At 31.3% G+C, this 13,316-nt stretch overlaps 1 protein-coding gene across 1 annotated transcript in view; it reads right to left on the bottom strand.

Annotated features, from left to right (window-relative positions):
- Positions 1-11,515, bottom strand: part of LOC143917362 (uncharacterized) — a 177,426-nt gene extending 165,911 nt beyond the window's left edge. Inside the window, exons 1-4 of the mRNA XM_077438842.1 lie at positions 11,424-11,515; positions 11,179-11,331; positions 10,140-10,301; positions 9,920-10,054 (exon numbers count right to left, since the gene is read on the bottom strand). Of these exons, the coding sequence (XP_077294968.1) occupies positions 9,920-10,054; positions 10,140-10,301; positions 11,179-11,331; positions 11,424-11,495 (522 nt within the window). The 5' untranslated portion in view covers positions 11,496-11,515. The remainder of the gene's footprint in view (positions 1-9,919; positions 10,055-10,139; positions 10,302-11,178; positions 11,332-11,423) is intronic.
- Between the last annotated feature and the right edge of the window lie 1,801 nt (positions 11,516-13,316).

Here is a 13,316-nt window from a genome sequence, read left to right as displayed (position 1 = left end):
GCGGTTTATATTACAAATACTGAGCGAAGCCGGGTAAAACAACTAGTCTAATATATAATTTCGAAAGAGACATTGTATGTATGTATGTATGTATGTATATTTCTTTGGTTCGTAAAATCCGGTTTATTTTAAACGTCATACTAGTTCGTGATCCTGATTTGCAATTTCTAGAACTTGGTTGTTCTTTTTCCGTTTTTGGTTGTTTATTTTTGTCAACCTACATATGGATGTATGTATTGATAAATGTGTTGATTATTTCAAAATTATAACATGTGGATGTCAGAGAGAAATCAATACTTATACCGACAAGTTACCTAAATGCTATTTTAGTTTGAATAATCAATTTTGTAAAAAAAAAATTCGATTCTGTTCTAAAGCCACCCAATTGACATATCAACGGGCAAAAAATTAGATATAGATTTATAAAATTGTATGATATTTTCGATGAAAAACTGACGGATATTAAATTTTGTTTTTGAAAACAGTTGAAGTATCATTGAAGCGATTGAATATCTGCAATTGAAAGTTCGAAATTGGAGCTTCTGTTCAAATAAAATAATTTCTTTTTTTATTGATTTTTGGGCAATTGAATTTCATATCGTTGATTTACTTTCATATTGTGCAAATTTAATTTATTAAAAAAAGTTTTATTTAATTTTTGTTTTGTTAAAAACTAAAGCCGTATACATTTTTACATATACATACTTTATATTAAAGTATAAATGAATTTATCATAAAGTATGATCCTATTTTTTTATATTAAAGCAGTAAATGAAAACGCGAGTTTTTTTTATTTTTATTTATTGCCAAAAACTTTTCAAATAGTTTTATCTGAACTATTTTTTTAAATTTATTTTCCCATACGTATTTTTTTGCAAGTTGTCTAAGCGTAATGCCACTTTAGCATAATTTGTATAAATAAATAATACAAAACAAAATGTACACATTTAAAAGTGAGTCAAAATCAAAATTTGTTTAAATGTCATGTTTTACGTCAAACATGTCATCGTGGCCTGCTTTTTGACATTTCATAAAACTTTTTTTATTTTGTATTTAAATTAAAGGTATATATTATACTCAATGAAACTCTCAACGACTTTTATTTTCAAAATAAATATTTGATTTTTGTATGGAGACTTTCGAGCGAAACAGTGAAACTTTGAATTCTCGTTTATAGTCAAAGCTTATCATAATCGTCTCAAATAAACTTCAATGTGTGAATATTGAGCGTTTTTTACTTTATTTTAAATTGTAAAAAAATCGAAAATATTCTCAAAAAAATATACATATATTAAAAAACCTGTTTTTTTTATTTTGACAAGATAAATTGATTGGTATTGATTCGCACAAGATATTGTTAAAAATCAATAAAAAAAATTATTTAGCGTTCCATTGATACGATGAAAGTTTCCCACTAGGTTTATGTACATGCATACCCACAAATAGTCAGTGTCAATTTAAGGTGACTTTTCTGTTACTATGGCATGTATAATGTGTATTGTCAAAACTTTTTTTTGCATACATACATACATACATAATTGGTATTTCAGAATCGTTTATTTTGAGTGTTTGAAGGCTGTAATCCAATCTGAATCCATTTTGAACACAAATTGGGGTGAAATATAAGCCGTAGAAGCAGTTCAAGTCATGCATACTTCAATTTAAATATTCAAAACAGTTAAATCGGCATTTTTTATTCAAACCGAACCCAAGTCGTGAACGATTTGTCGCATCGTTAGCAGTGCGCCCCTGCTTTATGGGCTCGAGAACCTTTTCAAACGTTAGCAACTCCATTAATTACACAAGAAAGGTGAATTTATATCGGTGCAGTAATTATCTAACACCCCTGAAATAATACACACCCACCTATATATATGTATATATGGACGTACATCATGAAATGAAATGCAAAATATGTTGCGGTTTTGGAGCGCGGTGTGCTTCTGACAGTTTCAGTTTACCGGGCGAGCATTGTCCCGGAAAATGCCAATTAAATCCGATTATAACAACACAATGAAACTTCATTGTGTCTTCTGATATGAAGGGAGGGGGGTTGGTTTGAATTTTCAGAAGGCATTTGCATCCGTTGGGGAAAAAATCGAAGCACGAAACGAACTCGTCCATCACGCGAATAGTGAGAGGTCTGACGCGGCATCGAAATGATGTATCGTTACCGGTGAATGTGATTAATGGCATTTCTGCGAACACAGTTTGAGAATCGTTCGAATGGAAAGATTGACTTGGTCAATAATAATTGTCGGCAATGGTCAAAAGTCGCACGCTTGGTTTGGTTCTAATCGAGTCAAAGTCAATGCTTTTATTTTTAATTAATGATTTTATCACAATGACTTGTATTGCCCGATGATATTTATTACATAGAAATCTTTTTTTTTTTGCTAAACGTTGCATGAGATACCTATTTTTTTAACCCTCCCTCGCCGAAGTGGGGTATGCAAGTGCCACAATTTTTACGTTTTTCGTAATATCTGTGTGGTTTTCAAAGCTATGTATACACCCTATATTTCTTGTATTCCTAGAATGAACTACAAGAAATTTATTTTAATAGATTTTGTTTGATTTAGAAAAGGGGCACATCGTTAAAAAATACATTTATATATTTCTACGTTCCAAAGTATGATTTAAAGGCGGTAGCGATAAGTCATGTTTTTGACTGTTCGCTTGCATATTCTTGTTGATCGATGAATCAGTGTGAGAGAAAGAGACAGCTATATTTTCGTAAGCTACTGTTTTAACCAAGTAATTAAACGTCTTAAAAAAACTGCATTTAATTTTTGTATTAATATCATCTTGTCATTTAGTTACTTATGTCATGTATTTATTTATTCAAATTTGGCAATGGTTCTATTTAACCCTCTCTCACCGAAGTGGAGTATGCAAGTGTCCGAATTTTTACGTTAGTTGTAATAACTATATGATTGTCAAAGCTATACACCCTATATTTCTTGTATTCCTAGAATGAACTACAAGGAATTTATTTTAATAATTATTTTTGTATGATTTAGAAAAGGGGTACATCGTAAAAAAATACATTTATATATTTCTACGTTCCAAAGTATGATTTAAAGGCGGTAGCGATAAGTCATGTTTTTGACTGTTCGCTTGCATATTTTTGTTGATCGATGAATAAATGCGAGAGAAAGAGATAGCTATATTTTCGTAAGATATTGTTTTCGTCGCTTTTGGCGCGTGGCTATTGAGTCATGCAGTCGCCTGTTGGCCTTACCTATGTGCGTTTGCGTTTTGATGCTTGTCGTTATATTTTAATACAAAAATAGTCAAAAAAATGCTATAGGACTAAAATTTTTTTATGTTGATGTATAAAATGATTAATAAGATATAGATTTAACCCATTTGTATTGAGAAAAGATGTATTTTGATTAAAAAATACTGGGGTCTTACTCGACCCCGGTTCAGGACACTAGTTCGATCTCGACGCTCCGTCTTTCAAAGGTTAATGACTTCTTATAAATTTTCCATATGGTTGCAGCAAAAAAAAAAAACACAAAACCATCGGCATGTTGAGTTTTACTTAATTTTACATCAATACATGTTGAAACCGTTGAAAGATTTTCTTTACATAATTGTATAATAGATCCATCTATCACTGTGTCTTACATTCGATTCTAGCTACTTTAATATAATTCCGCCAAGTCTCGATATCCCAAAGGCCTTTCATATCCAGCTTTCATATCCAGCTTCACAGCATCGTTTCAATGGCCAAATTGGAAATTCAACTTTGAACATTACAGAATGAACATTTCCATACAAATGTACATACATACATACATATATTATTAAAAAATATATACATATGTACATAAAAATGAATATTTAAAATAAAAATTCATTACATAATACAACTCACAATTATTAGTAGAGGTAGGATAGTCACAGTGTTATCCATTGTTCGGCAAACCTTTAACAATGCATTTACAACCTTTGAACAATACACGGCCCCCTCAGGCTCCGGTGACTAATTATTAGCGTACTAATGTTGTACCCGATGACATATCATCGCATGGGTATTGGCATATTAAGTTATTAAAAAAATAAAAATTAAAACAATTGTGTCCACGCGGTCGAATTTTTTTCAAATACCTTTTAAATATATTTAATTTAATATTTATATTTTATTTTTTAATACGAAAAAAAATGTAAAAACTACCTACCTGTAAACAATATAAAACACCAATAGAAAAATTAATTAATTAATTAGTTAATTATAGAAATTTTCAACAGATAACGGTAAATTCTCAGCCAAGCGGAAAGATTTGTCATCGATTAGTAAATATAGAAGTTTTTTTCTTTTGTTATTATAACTTTGTATACGTTTTAGCAGTGACGTATGTATGACATATGTATGTCGAATCGAAACGACTATTATACTATTAGATATTAGACATTAGACAGACGTCTACACAGACAGAATAGTGATATTATTTATTATATTATTAGCGTATGGGTCCAAAATTAGATATACTACCTCATAGGTCCTAACTTAGATCCTAGATGGATTTCGGAAGAGAGAGCACTTTGGATTATTTTTTTAGCTTTCAACTTTTAGCTAAGAGCATAGAATGGTCACGGGTTCAATCCCTGGCGGTGCTGCTGGACAGACCTTGGATAAGTGACTCCAAGGTCGATTTTTCTCTATCAGAGTTTACCGATTTATCTGATTTTCATTAAATTGCCACCCCTTTCCAATTTATCTTGAAGTTCGAGTCTACAGCATTTCGAAATCGCTGTTTTATAAAAAAAATATATAATTTGTTCATAAAATGTCTCGAAAATTTCGAATTTTTCAGTGTCTAGAAATTTTATGATTTATAAAAAATTCTGCGAAAATGCAAATTTGTCGAAGTTTATCCACAGATGTTTGTAATTGGCCAGAAAGGCGCATTGGGGTTTACCAGTTTGGCCTTCCTGGTATATTAAATAAAAACATATATTTAAAATAATTTTTTTGGCGTTTAAGCAATTAAAATCTGACATAGTGAGAGAGTGGCGAAAAGGGATAAAACGATGGGAACACTGTGGATAAATGCGCCAATGTCGACAATAGACGTCACCGAGAAAGATGATTGAGTATTTTAAAACGTGTCTATTACGATTATTTTTCACCATCGTAATGGTGGACTTCATTTCCACATATATTGATGATCAAACCGAGCAGAATGGCAAAGTTTGAAAACGGTCGGATAAGAACCCAAATTTAGTCAGACGAAAAAATCGAAAGTGAAGTAAGAAGAGGCTAGTAAAAAGATCAAATACCACGAACCACTCTGTGTGTCTGCACCCTAAGCCAAGTCATGCAAAAATGTTCGAGCACGTGTTTATCGTCTGTTATTAAATAATTTAGTATTGTGAAATTGCGTTTTGGAAGAGGTCGTAGTCCTTTGATAGCTTTTTTCCCAAGTTCCATCTGCCCGGTTGAATGCCCGGATTTACCGGACAGCACCGGCTAGTTTATAATATTTTCGTTTAATAATTGCGTTTATATCGGAGGTTCATTTTGAATTTATTGCGAGTACCGAGTGTCTGCTTGAAATATGCACGTCTGTCTGTCGACGAAATGCAGATTCTTCATGAATAAGTGAACAATTTTGATAAAAAAATTGAACGAGCCGCCTCTCTGTGAATCGAGTTAAATCACGGACGCCACTGAATAAAAAATACACGCTCGACGTACTCAATAGTCTGTCCACACATTCGATAGTTGCTCAACATTGACCGATTGAATTAAACATTTTAATAGCGATATGAACACATTTACTGCGAAATGAAAACTAAAGCCTCAGTTTAAATATTATTTTTGTGTGTGAAAAATCAATATAATAGCATCAAAAAAAAATCAAAGTTTCTATAACGACGACATCGATATCGTTGTTGAATATTATTTTTTTTCGATTCAAATAAATTTAATAAAAAAAAATGAATGTTTACTATTAGATTGTTTTACCATATTTGAACTGTTTATATTACAAATACCGAGCGAAGCCGGGTAAAACCATTAGTATTGCATAATTGTATATATCTGGAAAACCGAGCATCGTTCGATCTATTTGGGACACCGTTTGGGACCTGTTCACAAATATTGAAATCAATTTTTTTTATTTTCATAAATGTCCATCAATGATTTTCTAATGTTCAGTAAAGCTTTTAATAAGTATTTAGAAACTTTAAAAAAATGTCCTGGTTTTGTCACATAACCTAAAAACATCTAAAATGGTCACCTTAATTTAATGATATTTGCAGTGACGAAAATTTGCATAGTTCACAATTCGAAAAGTAATCAGCTTACTTTCACTATTAAACGAACAAAGAGAATGAAAAATACTGAAAAAATCACACGAACTGTTGATTATTCACGGTGAAAAAATACAACAATGTGACAATGTCTTAATGGCTCATATTTTACTGCGAAAAAATATTCGCGAGTCTGCCAGGGCAAAATGGGTTCAACACTCACTCATCTCGTTCCGTTCATCAATCTTCTTTATTCGGAAAAAAAATAAGGAAAAATAACAAAATGTGAAATAATGTAATGGCTTAGCAGTTTTGTCGCCGCGGTGTCTTAAATTAATTTTGATTTAATTAATTTTCAAACTCGATAAAACTCCAGGGGTAGCGAAAGAGCGAGGCTACAGAACAAACTTACAACGCAAAGAAAAGCAGTGTAAACTCTGAGGAACACAGTCGAAGAACACAAACGACACGTTTAAAGCCTCGAAAACTTCTCTGAAACAATGCGAGCATCTCTTGTGTGTTTGGCCGCAGGTAATATTTGTAGGAAAACATCGAACGCTTTATATATCTAACCCTATATTTACTTTTGGTGAGAAAAATACGTCTCAAATATATTTTCCTCCACTGGAAACACAAAGGAATTCGAAACTTGTCACTTTTCCGACAACACCTGAAAACTGGGCGTAGTTTTGATTCCAATTAAGATTTGGAAAGGACGTTGTTCCTAAACAGGTGATTTATTTGCACCAAAGTCCTATGGTCTTAATATTGATAGTTGTCTTTTGTTAATGTTATATTGAGCCACAGCATACATATATTGAGCCACAGATAAGCCATAATTAACCAGTAGGGAAGTCTTTGGTTCCAATCCTGCTAAAATTGGCTAATTAAATACCTCCTTTACGTTTCACTTACGATTACAATTCAGGAAAAAGTTTGCCTCTTATCCGATCGTTTTCATAGTTTGCCATATTGCTCATTTTGGTCATCAATATAAGTAAATGGATCCTCCGCCATTTCGATAGAGGTAAAATATCGTTTAAGAAGCGTTTCAGGTCCGCAAATTTTTAATCTCGCTGACGTTTGGTAGTCATTAATTTTATACATAGATGGCGGTAGTAAAATAAAATTATTGGTTTTTATTCAAAATAATAATTTATCTAACATTATTGTTGAGACAGATCCTCCCCCCTTAATTCACAAATTTGAGAATATAGAACTTGTTGATAAAATACATACATGTTTGAACAATTTTTTTATTTAAATTAAAATAAACACCATTTTTTTACATACTATATACCAGGAAGACCCCAATGCGCCTTGTTGTATAAAATGATTAATAAGATATATGTATATTGAACCTATTTGTATTGAGAAAAGCTTACTCGACCCTGGTTCTGGACATTCCGTCATTCAAAGGTTAAATTCAATACATATTTAACGTCAGTTAAGAGTTGAAAGTATTCATTTCCATTGATTATATTATTTAATTTTTAAACTGATAACATCCACCTTGAAATAAAATATGTAATATTATTCAAGTGAAAAAATCTCAAGTACATAAATATCACTTTCAGCATCCTGTGTATTATAAAGCAATATTCGTTGGGGTCTTGTTGGTTTCGTTTAGGTAAATATTTATCGACGGAACGCATAATAATAATATTCGGTAAATTTATCGACAGCGAATCGATAGTGGATAATTTAATCTGGACGTTTTGGGTCGGCATGTATCCAATGTACATATTATATACATATTTAGTACAAACATATCTATGTACTTTCATATATGTACGTGATGGGTCAACTATGTTTCCATTATGAGCAAACAACATATACGCATCAGACGAGTCGGTTTTTTTTAATGAAAAAGCTTTTAAATCGATTGGATTGAGAGGTTCGAGTTCGTGAGCTCAACAGAATTCGAAATAATGGTTTAATAAGCAGTGCTTGTGCGTACTTAACATCCATATGTTCAATGGAGAATAATTAATTTAAAAGTAAAGTGATTATTAATCAACAAGCATTTGGCGATAGTGCATTGGATTTGATTTGAGAATTTATAGTGCAGAGTGCAGCAGTCTCTGGAATTATTTAAAATATTCAGACGAGAGGCGAGACTTGAATATTTAAAAATACTGGATCACATCTGTGGGGAGTCTGGGGATAGTCGAGTGAAAATAAATATAATAGAAGACATTTTTACAAGCTTTTTATTAGCTTCACTTCACATTTATGTCAGTTCAGTGACATTTCTGCACGTGAAAAATTTTTATCTGATTTTTTTTTATTTAAATTAATCATGCACACTCGCCTAACAGATTGCTCCAATTTTGGCGAGTGTGCTAAACAGATTAAGACTCAAGAAATTATATATTACAATTATTAAATACATATATACATACACATGTAAATCAAAACAACACCTGACATTTATGGTCAGACGTTAGAAACATCGTAAACAATACGATCAATAACATTTTTCATATAACAATACGAATTTTAACATTCAATAATCATCCACAGAAACATCTATGGAGATAAATCTGGCGAAATCTGAGATATAACAATAAGTCAAGGTTTGCAATAGAAAATTGGATAGGAAAAGCCAATTTTACATGAACCGTTTCAATGAAAATCAGAAAAAATGGCAAATTCTGATAAGAAACCTCGACAAACCGAGGTCTGGTCGACAACGAGATTATAGTGGGAATCGATCCCGTGACACCTTGCATGAAATAATACAACACTCACCGCTGAAAATGATCACAGTAGCTATTAAAATAGATATAAGATGTACTGTGAACATAATTTAGTAATAATAAAAAGCATTTAAAAATCTAAAAAATGTATTGAAGTTAATATAATATAATAATACGAAATTCGTCAACCGAAGTTTACTTTTGTTCGATTTTTCTTCTATTTTTTCGATCCTTTATATATGCATGTGTGATAATCACGAGAAAATTCAAATATAATCTTTATTATAATGACATGTAAACAAAAAAAAAAATTAACAAATTATTTAACCGGAAATGTGATTTTTTCCTCTTAGAAAGTCAAAAATGCTTTTTTTTTCATGCTGAAAATTTGCATTTGTATTTTGTATGTACTAAATTAGAGCTGGTAAGGTTAGAGAATTTGTAAACTGGAAGTAATATTTTTACTTTATTTTTTTTTATGAACAGCATTTCGTTATTTAATTTTGCCTTTTTAAATTATTTCTATCTTCTTGATATTTCATGCTTAAAACCCTTGTAGTAATATTAAGTAATAATAAAATTTTCAACAAAATCCGACAACTATAACTTGAACTTTTATGTTACTGAAAATCCAAATTGTGTGAGTTTCTTTACATTACCGTTCAAACGCTCATCGAGAACTTTCTTATAGCCCGGAATGTAGAGCTTTATTTTTGACACTTCTTACATTCCCCAAATATGATAAATTTAATTTAATTGCTGGAATGAAATGGATTTTGGGATAAAAATATTTTTTCAGGATACACTTAAATTATTCGAATAAAAAAATTAAGTTGACTGTTTTAGTTACATGTGTTTTATTTACATGTTGACTGTTTTATGTACATACATACATACGATTTTTTTAAATACAATAAAATTTACCATCCAAAAGTTGGATTTTTAGGCACCGCTTCTGCGAACACTCTAAAACACGTTAACTGAACGCTATCTTTGACAAACATTATTTCAATTTTAAAATCACCATACATTAATGGAACTTTCACTTGGCCATCAAACACATAATCTTTTACTACGTATTTTCCCTGAAAGTAGACAAGTAATATGAAATGATGTATTTTATGTATAATTATTATTTTCGAATAAAACAAACCAATATGAAAAACGTACAGGAGCTAGTGGACATTTTGGCGGCTGTCCTATTATTTGTAAAAATGTCTTGAAATTATTATCAGAGTATGTCATTATTGAACTACACACATCTTTTTCAAATGCATCCAAATAGTTGGGCTTCCAGCCGCCGTCTCCCCATTTAGAACACGTGAAGTTTACCTGGAAGTTAAAAAAATGGGATTCAAGCTTTATCCTAAAATCAATTTTGAAATATAGAATTCATAAAAATAAGTGACAGTGAACAGTTTATTAAAAAATTGAATAAAATCTTTAGTGTTTTGCAATTGCTAATTCGCATCAACAATGTCAACATTTTTGCACAGTATAGTATGACTGTCATTAATGGAATATCGGGACAGTCAACCTTCCTGGTTGATTTTAGTGAAGCAGCATCAACATTGCGGCGCACCGCAATCAACCCTTTAGTAAAATTTGCATAAATTCATTCGGAATCGAACCCGCGACCCTCACGCGACCACAAATATCCTCTTATAAGTATACCTGAGTTTGGAGAGTTAGCGACAAAGCCTACGTTAAATTTTTCATAATAATTAATTTTAGTCTCAAAGAAGATGCAAAATTTCTTCATCTAATAATTCATTTTGAAAAATATGAACAATTTCACATTTAATTATAAATAATTATATTAATATACATAATAATATAATACAATTTACCAAGAGCTCCCAACCGATCGATTGTGAAGCAAATTTGATCGATCTCAATTACGATTGTGATAAAAATACTCGGCTAACTATAATATAAACCACACAAACTAGTGACTAGAAAACATTATTTCACTTTTGAAACAAAATTTCACGTGTTCATATTTGCCTTAGGAAAAAATTCGGCGAGTGCTATTATATTTAAGTTGAAATTTCTACCTGTGCATACGGTCATACGGTCATATGGCCAGAGAATTCAACTGTCCACTAGTGTTAATTGGTCAGGAAAACACATTGGGGTTTATCTGATGGGTCTTCCTGGTATATATGTACATATATGAATAAAATAAAATAATATAAAATAAACTTACCGATACATTTTCATCAAGAGCAAATGGCAGGTTGATACGACCATTTATCCCCATATGAGATCTATTAAGTTTGTTCATAGTCATTTCAAAAACGAAATCATTTACGTCATCACCACATTTTTCCATCCTCTTTAAATTAACATCGGCGGGACCCTAAAAATATATAAAAGTGAAAAGATTAGAACACTTTACATACACTTTATTATAAATTTGTATTGATTATAATTAAGTGTTTTTCTACGTACTAAAAAATCTCCAATAACCAGGGCATTATGTATGAACAAAATTAATACGGAAATATTCAACGCAAGTGACATGTTATAACCGAACTTATCGCAATGGCAGTCAAGAGTAAAGTTATTGATATTAGTAACGTACATACATATGTATCATTGTAATTTGAAAACAATAAAATTAACTATCGTACGATTCCGTGTTTAACGTAATTAATATTTTATACAAAACGTACACAATGATATATTGATCAATGCAACATTATGAGGCATCTATTTATCTGTATTCTAATTGTTCATATAATACAATATACATACATAGTTTATCATGATAAATTCCATTTTCATTTATTACAAAGCAAAACTTTGTATATGTTTCTACGTACAGACGATCACTGATCGCGTTTTCAAAGCTTATAAAAAATGTGTTTTTGTGTGTATATGTATATCGTTAATTTAATCACATCGAAACTAAGTATTTTATTTATTTATTTTATTTTACTATAAAAGGAAAACTTAAACAGACAAATAATGTATTACATTTCAAAAGACCAATTATAGGTTTCCGCCGGTAGAAATAAAGTAAAGGTTCACACATAAAATTTTGAAATTAACATCAGAAAAACAGAGAACTTAAATAATTAAATTTAACTATTGAATTTCACAATTAGTAAGATTATTAAAAAAAAAACTAAAATGACGTAATAATTTCGTATTTTTTTCTGGAACTGAATTCATTAACTTCCATTGAAATTTCAAAAGGATTTTTAAATTCTGTAAATTAAAAAATAAAGCAAGGGTTTATTGCTATTTTCTATCATGAAATTCAAATGCTTTGATTTTTATATTAGCCAAATATGTACATCCATAGGTACATACTAAATATTTGACTATGGTTGGAAATTATTTCTTTTAATATATATTTCAATTGATTTATTTCCATAAACAATATGTTAAATCAACTATATATTAGAACGTAAGTTGGAATTTGTGAACACCTTTTTACGTGAAAATGTGAAAATTGTCTCCCTCTTCCCTCTCACTATGTATTTGAGCCCTTAAAAGGCGTTTTGCGATGTTCAAGGCTTAAATTTTTAATTAGACCTCCTAGAAAAAGTCGAGTGGAGGACACCTAGGGGTTGGCACGAGTGTCCTCTCCATTTTATCGTGGTCCGACTTGGAAAAAACCGGAAAATGGACTCAGTTTTCCGGTTTTATGCGACGCCGACGCGTTTTTTACGAGGCGCCGTGACAGTATTGTCTCCCATGGGATATTCGACGACTACTACGCCCCTTTCTGGTTGTATTTCTTTTTTTTCCTTTTTATTTTACATGCGAATTTTGTCCCGGAAACAATCCGGGATGCTTTTAAATATAGAAAATCGAATCGAACCCGGTCGGCCGACGTTTAGTTTGAAATATAAATGTCTCACCTGCTCGGGTCGTTGCCGTATGGAGTCTACGAGTAGACTCGTTTCTCCAATTCGACAAACACAAAAGTCCACCTGGGAAATTCTCTGCCGAATATAAGGTTTTTCCTTTCCACATTCCTTTGAAAACGAAAGAAAACTCACTCCAATGCGGAGGAAAATTGCCGGTGAGTTGGAGAAGCGCACGTCGCGACGCGAGTCTTTGCAAAATGTATCTAAACGGCTCGCTCTAAAGTAACCGATTTTAATTTCGATAAAAATATTTAGAGTCACTGGCACGCGTGTGTACAATAGATTACATTACGAGAGAGATCAATGAAAATTAATCGCATTAAATTGTATTTGCAATTCAATTTTTGATGCAGATGAGTCGCCCTAAAATGTTGTGCATTTCAATTGACGGATTAGTCCATTAATATTTACATAATTTTATTTCGTTTAATTTTATCGGTAATGGAAAACAACACCAGTTTAA

Source organism: Arctopsyche grandis, chromosome 9, assembly GCF_051622035.1.
Source record: "Arctopsyche grandis isolate Sample6627 chromosome 9, ASM5162203v2, whole genome shotgun sequence".
In the NCBI taxonomy this organism is placed as follows: domain Eukaryota; kingdom Metazoa; phylum Arthropoda; class Insecta; order Trichoptera; family Hydropsychidae; genus Arctopsyche; species Arctopsyche grandis.
Note: the sequence above shows the minus strand (reverse complement) of the source record. Positions and strands in the feature narration are given on the sequence as shown.